Below are 12,872 nucleotides of genomic sequence, written 5' to 3' on the forward strand. Positions count from 1 at the left end.
AGTTAAGCAAACCTAATAGGGGGCAGCACCAAGTGTTACCAATTCATAATTGCAAATTGTTTTCTGAGCTGGCAAATGGCAAATAATATTACAATAAAAGAAGAAAGAAAAAATAAAAACAGTTAAGCGAACTTTGTAAGGGCAGGGCGAGTCAATAGTGGACGCTCTTTAAGATAGAAAGCGAGAGAGAGAGAGAGCTTTAAGTTTATTAAGTTTGTTAAGTTTCTTATAAAAGTTTATCAATTATAATAAGTTAAGAAATGAAAAGATCGAGTATTTCATTTGAATAGAGTATGAACCGCTTTTGCCCTATAAACAATACGATTTACATATTTTTTGTATATAGACATCAATTTTGTTTAACATTAAGTAAAGTTTAAAAAGAAATAATATAGAGAGACTAACTAACAACATATAAAAAGTAAAACTTAACTATATAAAAAAAAAGGAAGGAAAAAAGGAAGGAATGAAAAACATCGAATTTTCCATTTAATTTGGGCATGAGCTGCTTTTGCTATATAAACAGAACAATCCGCTTGCTTATAATATACATACATACATACATACATATGCAATACAATTTTTGGCTATAAATATAAAGAAATATAAAATGCAAAATATATATTGCATACAATAAAGTGGCAAAAGTTTTTATATGCGCTGCATATCTTGAGAGCGATAGTGAGAGAGATGGACAGAGAGGGAAGGCAGAAGGCAGAGGAGGAGATGATTCAGAATGAGAACGCGCTAATTCAGTCACGTTTGCAGTTTCAAAATGCAAATAGGCGCTATAAACACAATGCATGCAAACACACATACATATGTATATGTATGTATGTATATCTATCTGGACATGCATTATAGACATACATATGTACATATGTATGTATGTACATACAAGCGTATATTCATTCGAATTGGTTGCGGTAGGGCGTCAGCGTTTTTAATCTTTCTTCCCGTTTTGTTTCATTTCTAATCGACTTTGTTGTTATCTTTCGATTGGCAATTGCATCATAAAATGCAATATTTATTTTGCCATAAACTATTTCTGTGCTGGCTTGAGTATAGACACTCATCATTAGTTTGTTTGTTGGTGGCATTACGAAATACAGACATACGTATTTACATCTGTATGTATGTATGTACGTAAAGGCGAAGATGACTAAAAACTAGAGCAGCTGTTCCCGTTACTCGATGTGTTTGCCTTTTCTTAAGCGTACACACATTCCTACATATGTATGTATGTATATGCACACATATGTACATACGTACGTACACACGTATACATAAATATACATATGTATGTATGTAAATAATTAGCATACATATTAAGTCTCCCTTAAAAGCATCAAATTAATTCTACGAACATATGAACCTGCGTACATACATATGTATGTATGTATGTGGTTGGCCCTCGGTGGAGTGGTACGTGCGAAAATGGCATATTCCGTATCAAATTGCAACATGTCGTCTGGTGGAAGAACAAAAAAAAAATCGAATTTTCTCGTCCAAACTTACATACATATGTATGTATGTATGGAAAGTTGCTGTATGATTTTTTTTTTTAGCTATGTGCGTATATGTAAGTATGGGCCGTTATTTATATATATGGCATGTTTGCTGGGCTTGGCATAATTAGTAGGGCGTTGCCAGATGGGCGCTTAAGAAACTTTCGTTATGATTTGCATATGCATTTTGGCTACGCAGAGTTTTTGTTGTTGCTGTTGAGCTTTGGTTTGCTTTTGTTTTTTTTTTTTTTTTTTTTTTTTTTTTTTGGGGCAATGCGTGCCCAGATCGTAAAAGTGCATACGTGTGTATGCATTCATGTGTATGTACACAAATACATACATACATATGTACATAAACATGCATGAAAGAAATGTGCATATGTATTACATATGTACATATGTATGTACATATGTATGTATGTGTATGTAAATTTAAGAAATGTCCACACATCATACATATGTATGTATTTATGTATGCATCTATGTACATAAATACATATGTATATGTACATATATTTACATACATACATACATATGTATATTCATCTGTATCAATAGGACTTTCCTTATGCCAAAACCTCATAGATACAAAATTAATTCAATGCTGGATACATTTACAATAAGGGTTCTGAGTTGGTTGTGCGTGTGTGTGTAATTGAAGGGGCGCTCGCAGCCCAAAGGCATACACGAACACACACACACACACACACACACACACACACACGCACACACATCGAATGGAATTTTCCATGCAATTTTTTTTGTGTAATTGTTCGCAGTTCGTTCAGTTTTTGTTTTGTTCTGGCTTAACCCTTATGTGGCTCGCTTAGCAAGAACATTGCACAGCTTGAAGCAAAACAATATTTGCAATATGTAACAAGTTAAGCATTTTAGTTAGTATATTCATTTGTAAAAATGTAAAACTATTCCAGGCCCTTAGACCAGTCGAAATCACAGCGCATTAGCGCTATTTGTGCCGCTCTGATAACAGCCATAAACTGCACAAAGTCTCCATTAGGCGTGTCTAATTGCTGACCAGAGACCCACAGCAGCAGCCACAGCTTAAGCCCAGCAGCTTATGAGCCCACACATGTGTACGATGATACGATAATCCCAAAATAAAAGTGGCGGACCAAAACGACCCCCCGGGCATTGCATGGGTTTAATTGCACTCTCGATGCTGTTGCTTGCGATTTTCGTTTTTTTTTGTTTGTTTTTGCTTTTGCTTTTTTGCTTTTTTGCTTTTTGCTTTTGTTTCTGTTAATGGCATGTGAACGAACGCGAGCGACAGACAACGAAGAAGAAGAAGAAAAAGTCGCCGCGGCCGTAGCAGCTGCTGCTGAAACGGCGGCGATTTCAATAAATTTGCTTCTGTTTTCGCCCACTTTGTCTTTTTTTGTTGTTCTTAATTTTACGTTTATTTTGACACACAAAAAGAGTTCAATTACTGGACACATGTATGTATGTATGTATGTATTCGTATGGGTACATTAAATATATTTAAGTGTTATAATAGCCATATATAGACCTAGTCAATGATTATTTTAATCTCCAATTGACTAGGTTCTTCAAGAAAAAGAGAGAGAGAGAGAAAAAAAAAACAAAAACAAAGAAAGATGTTAACTGGATTTCAGAGATGGATGCACTGGACCGTTGATGACAGTTGAAGCACTCCACTCTTTTAACTGGATGGCCGATCCACTACAACAGTCTCCACTGAGTCACCCGGAGCTGTAGACGAAGCTGCAGCTGGAGCGGCCGTAGCAGCAGCTGGACGCACTCCATTGCCGTTGTGGCCATTTTGATTGCTGGAGTCGCTCTGGAGGGGCGGCAGGCCGACGAGTTTCTCGCTCTCGCGCCACAGCCAGTCGGCGGTGTCCATATCCCGAGCCCAGGGCACGAGTGGGAAGCGCATGCAGTCGGAGTAGTAGTTGCCCGACGAGCCCTCCAGCGCCGGATCCAGCGCCAGACGCAGCGAAGTCTGCGCCCCAGCACGCGGCGTCTTGAAGAAATACAGGGAGAGCACCTTCAGGGCACTCTTCGTCCAGTTGGGCCCGGCGAAGTGACGATTCAGGCTCGTACGCACCAAGCCCGGATGGCAGCAGTTGACCGTGACGCCGGTGCCGTTCAGCAGCGTCGAGAGCTTCCGCGTGAACAGGATGTTGGCCAGCTTCGACTGGCTGTAGGCGCCAAAGAACTTGCTATACTTGCGCTCGCTCATCAGATCCTCGCGATTGATGCGACCGAACATATAAACCGCCGAGCTGACCACCACAATGCGACTGGGCGCCGCCTGCTTGAGCCGATCCAGCAGCAGATTGGTGAGCAGAAAGTGGCCCAGATGATTGACGCCCAGCTGCATCTCGAAGCCATCCGCAGTCAGGGTGCGCGGACAAGCCATCACTCCGGCATTGTTGATCAGGAGGTCGAGGCGCGTCTCCTCCGTCTTGAAGCGCGCCACAAAGTTGCGCACGGAGTCCAGCGAGCCCAGGTCGAGGCTGCGATTGAACAGCTGCTGGTTCTGGGTGCGATCGATGATCTCAAGGCGAGCGGCCTCGCAGCGTGCCGGATCGCGGCAGGCCATGTAGATCTTGGCGCCGCGCCGGGCCAGCTCCAGCACCGTCTCCTTGCCAATGCCCGTGTTGCAGCCGGTCACGATGACCACCTTGCCGTCGATGCGGTTCGCCTTGCGATAGACCGGACCTTGGATGCACTTGCGCAGCAGCCACATGACGAACGCGATGCACAGGAAGATCAGCAACAGGAGCACCAACCAGGCCCAGATGCCACGGAAGCAGAGCGCCTTCTCGGCCGCCTCGGCGGTTGGGTCGTCGTAAGCAGGCGTCGTTGTCGTGGGCGTGGCAGCCTGCGACATAGCTGGGACACGACTTTAGTTTGTATGCGTGTGTGTGTGATGTGCGAGACCCTTCGTTGTGCCTAGCAATGGAATGGAAGGATGGTGCGATGTGCCTGGGGGCGAGAAGAAGGGAAAGGAATTGTCACGCATATTATCGATAATGGACGTGTTAATCGACATTTGTCTGTCATTCTAATTAGCTTTGCTAGAGTACAGTTAACGCTATGCTTGATTTATCAATATCATCTGTTAATCAATTATCGATATGTTGGGTATCGATCAATTTATCGATGCACATATTATGGAACTAGTTTGTTTATAGACCGTTAGCGCATATAGAAGTATGAATGTAATAACTTGAATCGATAAACACAATTCGATATTGCTATCGATATGATAAGTACTTGATAATAAGACTTAAAAAGTACTTGGCGTGTCTTATGAAACAATCAATAAATTGGTTTTATTGAACAAAATTAAATGAGTTACATATAATTTTAATGTATCGAAAAGCTCCAACTATAAACTAGAGTAATTTATCAATACTAGTTATGTAATATATATACACAAACATACATATATGTCTGTACCTATGCACTTTCCATTGTTAGTGCATAGACTTATGATTACAATAAATATTAGCTGACATTTATTTGCTCAAGACTTTGCCCAGTTATCGATCATCGATCGATTGTTCTCAAAGTGCACCGTTTAACACATGTTTTGCCACATTAATCCACACGGAATTCAAGTTGAGTCCAACTATTTTCTATACATATTTAAATTGAACGCTCGCCGTTGTTATCGAAGCTTGCCTTTCGATAACATGGCGACATGCATGTTTCACTATGTCGCATTCGAAAACAAGACTTTCGAAATTGCTGTTTCGTACTCTCGATGTGCCCACATACCAGGCCACACCATACCGTGCCACCATACCTCTTGCTGACCCTTTTCTTTCTCGTTCTCTTCTTTTGTCGCCGCACTTCCTCACGCGCTAATTTCACACATTTGGTCGAACAACAACAGCGGCGAGAGTTGACTAAAGCACTTGACGGATAGATGCCGGCTGCTCGCTCGGTCTCTCTCTCTCTCTCACACACTCTCTCTCTCTTTCACTCTCTTTCCCTCTCTATTACACACGCTCACACACTTTATTCGATCAGCTTGGGATCTGTTTGTCCGGGATTTTCTTGCTGCGCTGCTCTTGTTAACGTTGCGTCCAAGCGTCTCGCGCGGTCTTAGCCAACTGAAAGAAACAGCGGCTCCCGATAGCCATGGCTCCAACGACTTGATCGCTAACACGTCAAAATAACCTGAATATAATTTTAAGCGGCGTCGCAGTCGGCTTTACTTGGCGTCTGTTATTAACATAACTTTATGCATGTGCATGCGTCGCAGTCGACGCTGACGTTGCCGTCGCCGTCGCCGTCATCGTCGTCGTCGTTGTTTTCAAAGTCCAACCATAGAAGCCGCAATGGCCTCGCCTCCGCCTGCTATTCCCATTAGAGTTGTCGTTGTTGTTATTGTTGTTGCGGTTATTGTTGTTGCTGCTGCTGGCATTAATTTCTTTTCGCGCTGCCTCTCTTGGAATTATGCTTTCGACTTTCACTTGAAGCAACGTTGCTTTTTTTTTTCTCGCTTCGCTGCCAGCGTCGCTACAGCGCTGCCGTTGAATAACTTTACTTGCATTCCGCTTTATTTGTGTCTTCTTGTTCTGCGGCTTCTTCGCCGTGTTTGTTTTGATTGTTGCTGTAGTCACTGTCGCTGTCGCTGCCGACGTCTACGTCGCTGTCGTCTCTCTTGAGCTGTTATGCTCTCGCTGGCTTTCCAGTCGCCGCGCAGGGCTTGGAACTACCTAAATTCGACTTCAAACATAGTCATTAGGGTAAGCCGACTTCAAAATGCTCTAAGCTTGAGCAAAGTAGAGGGCGAAGAAGAAAAATATTGATGTCTGTATATCGTAATATAAGTAGATAATCCACTAAATCTATTTTCCAATTGGAATTTCATCATTCTGAATTTCCTCATTTAACTTCTGTAAATTTTCATTGATTTTTATCTGCCCTCACTCTGTACAAACTGTACAGAGTATGCCGAACTGGATATACCCACAAGGCGTTTGCTCTCTTGCCAAAGCCAGTCGGCAGTCTCGACATTCCTAGCCCACGGTACCAGCGGACACTGAAAAGAAATCGGCGTATAAGCCACACGTACTCCCGACCAATGTTGTATCCAGAGATGGGACAGCATCCAGAAACCAGATGGGATCCACAAAATGACGATTCAGATCGAACCGGACCAAGCCCGAATGGTAGCAGTTGACCGTAACTAGTGAAGAGCAGCTTAGATTGGGTGCAAGCGCCCACAGACCACAGACTCCAGCAACGCCAGGTCTAGTGTGCAGTTGATCTGAGCTGCTTATTCTGTGTACGTTTCATGATCTCGATGCCTGTCCATGTAGATCTTGGCGCCACACCGAGCCAGCTCCAGCACCGTGTCCTTGCCAATGCCCCTGGATAAAGTGACAGATGAGTCATAAGACTAGCCATACGCTGAACATACTAGCTGAGTCCACTGAACAGACCTTGCACAAGTCGCAGTCAGATTCCTCGAAGTACCAATGGATGTTTCAACTGTGCTGTTCATACTGGGCGTGGCTGTCGTCTGTAGACCTTTTCGCATGGTTGTTAATTCAGAGTACATTAAATCAATTTATTTCACTTGGCTTCGCGTCTGAGCTTTCTTTAATCTCAATCAAATATTCTCAAACTCTCTAATCGGAAATTAAGCTAAAATTCAATTTTCATTACCAGCTTTCGCTCCTGTCAGCGGTACTTGCTCAATGTGGACTGCACGGGCTTCGAAATGGCTTCTGTTGTTGGGCCAAGCATCAAGACCCATTGCCCTGTCCGGGCGAGAAGCATAACAGCTGGCAAGGGCTCCACACGAGTTGCGTGCCACATTAACTATGCATAGTAGTTGTATAATCTATAATCACTTTCGTGACTTTATTGATGTGCGGGAACTAAGTACAGGCTGGACGGAGTGAACATTAACTGGACAGGCTATCGTAAAGCTCTCAAGGCCAACAGAGTTCCTAGATGTCAAGAGGGCGGGTTTGCATCGAAAAGTACATACAGTTGGCAAGGAGCTTATGATGACGAGTGGTACTTTCCATGAATTGCTAACAAGAGATAATCCGATTAAGAGGAAAAGTCGTACAGACAAATGGACAGAGAGAGCAGCGGCGGGTTAATGGATTCGAGGATTTCCACTGTGGATAAACCAGGCCACAAATGGTTAGTTGGAAAACAAATATAAGTGCTGACATTGGGCTCTCAATTCGTAGTATTCCGTATTAATATTAATACTAAAAATATATTTATTAAAAGTGGTTTTGAGGAAGTCCTTGGCACCGGTTTATTTTCAATGAAACCCAGCTTATTAGCATACAATTTTCAGTTAATAAATGCGAAGGGGTTCGGTCCGTGACCCAAAATTAAATGCTCTTCAATGGGAACATCCGTCGAGAGACAAAATCAATAAAAGTAAAACAGTTGAATATCCTTGAACACAAAAGCTGGACATGCCTTCAGTCGAAAAAGGAGCGGGCCGAGCAGAGGGAGCTTGGGGGTAAACGAAGAAGATAACTTGTCATCTTTGTCTATTGATGTTGACGCCGCTGCGGTAACGTGAGTTTTGGCACGCAAACCACAGCTCCTACAAAGGACACAGAGCGAGAGAAAGACAGAGAGAGACAGAGAGAGAGAGAGAGAGAGAGAGAGAGTGAGAAAGAGCAGACAGACAGAGGGAGTACAAAGAGAGGGAGAGAGAGAGAGAGAGAGAGAGTTGCGCATGGGGTAAAACTTTGACTAGGTCAGGATAACAAGGCGTTGTTAAATCGATAGGTAAATCAAGGCAGCAACCCCTCTAGAGCTAAATAGTGCCTAAATTGCCTTTTTTCATCCTCACCCTAAAGCCCAATTGTTTTCTGTGTCAAACGCGAGTTTTGGGTATTTTCCGCTAGACAAAAACATATGTACATACATACATACATGCATACATACATGTAGTATATCGATAAGTTGGATCGAAGAGCTAAACAATAAACAAGCTGAATTAACAGAAATAACTTTAAGATATCTTCAACATAAGACATATATGTATGTATGTATGTATGTACATATGTATTTATGTATGTATATCAGAAGTAATTTTGTAATTTGTTTGTTTAGGGATTTGCAGTTTTCACTGTTTATTCGCCAACTGGGTGCCACTGTGCGCTGCTGCACATGCTTTCAGAGCTGTTCCTAATGCGCGCCGTGATCCTGCATATCCTTCTCGGTTCGTTGTGCTATTTGCAATGCACTTAAGTGCGCTTAGTGACTTAGTTAGTTATTGCTTGCTAATTTGCTTATTCCGAGTGGCAGCTGAGTGTATGGGAAAGTGGGCGACTGTTTACCGTTAGCTGAACATCGCCAGGCTAACATTAACTCGATACATCCTTTTTGCACACACACACACACACACACACACACGCACACGTGCCGAGCCCTGTCGCAGTGGCATTCGTGACGTCAAAGCGAAGCAGCAGGGCACCAATGTTAAATACGTAAGAATCAAATAGAAAACATAAACATACACATACATACATATGTATGTACATATGTACACATATGTACATACTATATGCATAAGAGATAAACACACTCACACACACATGCACAGCCTCGTGTTTGTTTTGCTCTTCTGTTTTTGGCAAACAGGCAGTTTTAGACGCTGGCGCTTTGCCTTGATCTTTAGCCGATCTGTAAACAACCAGATGAAGATGCCAAAACGTAAGAGGCCAAAAACAAAAGCAATTAACGGAGGCAACTGTACACGGGAATTGGCGTGCTCCAAGTGAAATGTTGATCAACATTTTCTTTACTTTTCTTATTATTCGTTAAATTACAACGTGCAATTAGATAATCGTTGAAATGAACACACAAAAGCAGGCATACACACGTACATACATACATATACATATGTATATGCAGAAATGTACAAGCAAAAATGCACACACACACACATTAACACACCCATCAAATGGAAGGCGCGCAAAAAGCTGAGTTAAAAGCATTGAGTGTAAGACGCCGCCAATTATTATACATATAAATAGACATACACATACATATGTATGTAGATACATGCAAAGCATAAGCGAATGCAGTTCAGAGAGCAAGCAACAATAAGAGTGAGACAGAGACAGGCGGAGTGTGGGAGAGCAAGGAGGAGCGACGTGAGAGCGCGCGTGCGAGAGCTTCTGAACTCAACGACATTGGAACAACAACTCAACTGAAATGCTTGGGGTTGGGGTCAATGCGGCGGCCGTCTCAAGTGCCAGTGCTATTTAGCTTGTGACGTCACAGCGCTGCGCAGATTTATGCGCGCGCGTGTGTGTGTGTATTTTTGCATGCATGTGCATGTCCACTCAATTGATGCGCAAATGCTAATAATTTCTTCTGCTTCTGCTGGACAAATCGCATGGACTCTAAACACGAAACGGTTGAGCAAAATGATAATTGACGAATTGAACGAAACACGCGCAACACATTCAAGCAGTTAACATTGATTGGTGAGTGTGTCGTATGCCCAGTTGCTGGAGGGGAGAGATAGGGGAGAACACAAGCAAAGTGGCGAGAGGGAGGGGCATAGAAGGGGAGAGAGAGAGAGTGAACGCTGAGTGGTTTTGCGTGTGGCAAAAGAAAACCTGTTGCTGCTTGTTGTTGCCTTGGGCATGAACAACAGCTAGGCGCTGTCGCTGTCGTATGAGTGGCAGCTACATACTCCTCAAAAAGGATATATGCGCACACGTACTATATAATCGTATAAGCCTGATAAATTGTGTTAAGAGCGTAAAATATCGAAGTCGTTAAGTGGATAATTCTAGCTGAAGTAAAGCATGTCACATAAATTCCAAATACCCTATAATTTGTCTTTATTTGTTGCTAATATAATATGCAGAGATATATGTACATATGTATGTATGTGTATGTATATTTATGGGCATCAAAGGTCACAGCTGCATTCGGGTTAAAGTCTTTAGGCCTTAAGACCTAACAAGCCAATAATTATCCAAATTCTTTCGAGCATTTTAATCGACAATTAGTTTGTAAATATATAATTGTGCGAGCAAAACATGTTTTATGTTTAAATATTTCATGGCTACAGGGTATTAAGTGTGCTGGCAAGCTAAGAATGTGCTAGTGGAAGCTGCCCAACTATGACACACCCTGTAACTAGAGTCAAATTGTTGTCATAATTATTGCAATTGCTCAGGCATATATAAATATAGATCCTTATATTGGTTATATACATACATACATATCTACAAACATATATAAAATAAATAAACTTGACTTTTTTCATAGGGTATGTAAATTCATATGTAAACATATACATATATGTACTCAGATTACTATACATGTATGCATATTTATCTTTTGGCATATACGCACATACATACATATGCACTCGAATATACCCCACTTTCGAATAGCTTTGCAGTAAGTGCAGGGTATCGAAATGATGAGAACAGAAAAGTGGCCTCGGCCGCGTCGTAAATTAGCGAGCAGAATCGAAGCAACTGAAATGTCACAACAACAACTACAACAGTCATAACAACAACAACAACAACTCTTAACCCGTGTCAAGGCCGACCCAATTTGTTATTGTGCATGTCGCAAAGTGCGCGAGAGCGAGATGGCTAGCGGCAGGAGAAGAGAGGAGAGTCCGCGAAAGCAAGTGAAAAGAACAAAATAAGAAGAAGCAGCTGAGTTGTCACTACTGTGGCATAGCCGACTCGAAGATATCACAATCCTTTGCATTATTTGGACTGGAACTAGTTCAGCTCATGAGCTTGTGACAACTAAGGAAATGCGTATAGTCTAAAAACGGAATTTAGTCAAAGTTCAATCGACTATGAAGGTCAAACATGATTATTCACATGATTTACCCTTAAAATTAATTTTGCAGATTAATTTATTTCTAAATACAAAAAAGGATAATACATTTCAAATTGTATTTATTTATCTTTTGCTCAATTATAAAAAAAAAGGACATGTAAATATGTGCGCTTACTATGTCCAGTTTATATAATTTGCAGGGTATACAAATGGAAGGGGGACATAAGCATTGGCATTACGAACTGGGCACGTATGTATGTATGTATGTGTATTTATGTTATTCAGTTAAAATCAAAAGGCGTGATGAGGAAGCTGGTGGTGGTAGGCGGGAGGTGGGAGGTGGGAGGCAGGTGGTAGAAAGCAGCGGAATCTGGGATCTGAGTGTAAGCAGCTGAGGCAAACAGAATTTAATTGGCGCATTGCACAATGAGCACCATAAACAGATCGGCGCAGAATGAAATTGTACACAAACACACACACACACACACACACATACACAAACGTGGTTTATGATAAAATGTGTCATTCGTATCGAATGGATTGCAGATTACATTAGACGCATTCGATTTGGCAGTGTTTGATGGAGTATAAAAAAACAAGTTGATGGAACCAATCGGTAATTCCACAATATATTGCCTATAGCTTGGATTGATCGATAGATGTAACTTATTAGTTAAACGTCAACGCTCTCGAATAATAATAATAAATTCAAGTTTTTATTAGGCTGAAAAAAACTCCAATATATAATATTTTAAGATCTACAAAGTAATTCGAATGCTTTCTTTGTAACTATTTACTATTCAGAGGTATACATTATATACATGTATGTGTATTTAATATATTTTTATTATGATGAAGTGTTTATTTTTTTTGCTGGAAATAAGTTTTTATTCTAATATGAATATATCTATTCTATGCCTTGAATCCATTGGAATTGATAGTTATGGGTATAGGAATATGTATAGATATAGATAGATAAATATATAGATATAGATATAGATATAGATATAGATATAGATATAGATATAGATATAGATATAGATATAGATATAGATATAGATATAGATATAGATATAGATATAGATATAGATATAGATATAGATATAGATATAGATATAGATATAGATATAGATATAGATATAGATATAGATATAGATATAGATATAGATATAGATATAGATATAGATATAGATATAGATATAGATATAGATATAGATATAGATATAGATATAGATATAGATATAGATATAGATATAGATATAGATATAGATATAGATATAGATATAGATATAGATATAGATATAGATATAGATATAGATATAGATAGAGATATAGATATAGATATAGATATAGATATAGATATAGATATAGATATAGATATAGATATAGATATAGATATAGATATAGATATAGATATAGATATAGATATAGATATAGATATAGATATAGATATAGATATAGATATAGATATAGATATAGATATAGATATAGATATGGATATAGATATAGATATAGATATAGATATAGATATAGATATAGATATATATATTATAGATA

General features: G+C 40.3%; 1 protein-coding gene across 2 annotated transcripts; it reads right to left on the reverse strand.

Annotated features, from left to right (window-relative positions):
* Window positions 1–2,914: 2,914 nt before the first annotated feature.
* Window positions 2,915–5,675, reverse strand: LOC6583867 (retinol dehydrogenase 12). Of its 2 annotated transcripts, none has more exons than XM_015161367.3 (2): window positions 5,519–5,675; window positions 2,915–4,478 (listed from the first exon to the last, which is right to left on the reverse strand). In XM_015161367.3, exon 2 carries the CDS (start codon window positions 4,381–4,383, stop codon window positions 3,190–3,192), a length of 1,194 nt encoding a protein of 397 aa, XP_015016853.1. In that variant the 5' UTR covers window positions 4,384–4,478; window positions 5,519–5,675; the 3' UTR covers window positions 2,915–3,189. The 2 variants fall into 2 exon arrangements, with proteins under 2 accessions (XP_015016853.1, XP_002009529.1); XM_002009493.4 differs by having other exon boundaries at window positions 5,305–5,675.
* Between the last annotated feature and the right edge of the window lie 7,197 nt (window positions 5,676–12,872).

The sequence above is a fragment of the Drosophila mojavensis genome, unplaced genomic scaffold (assembly GCF_018153725.1).
Source record: "Drosophila mojavensis isolate 15081-1352.22 unplaced genomic scaffold, ASM1815372v1 contig_136, whole genome shotgun sequence".
Classification (NCBI taxonomy): Eukaryota; Metazoa; Arthropoda; class Insecta; order Diptera; family Drosophilidae; genus Drosophila; species Drosophila mojavensis.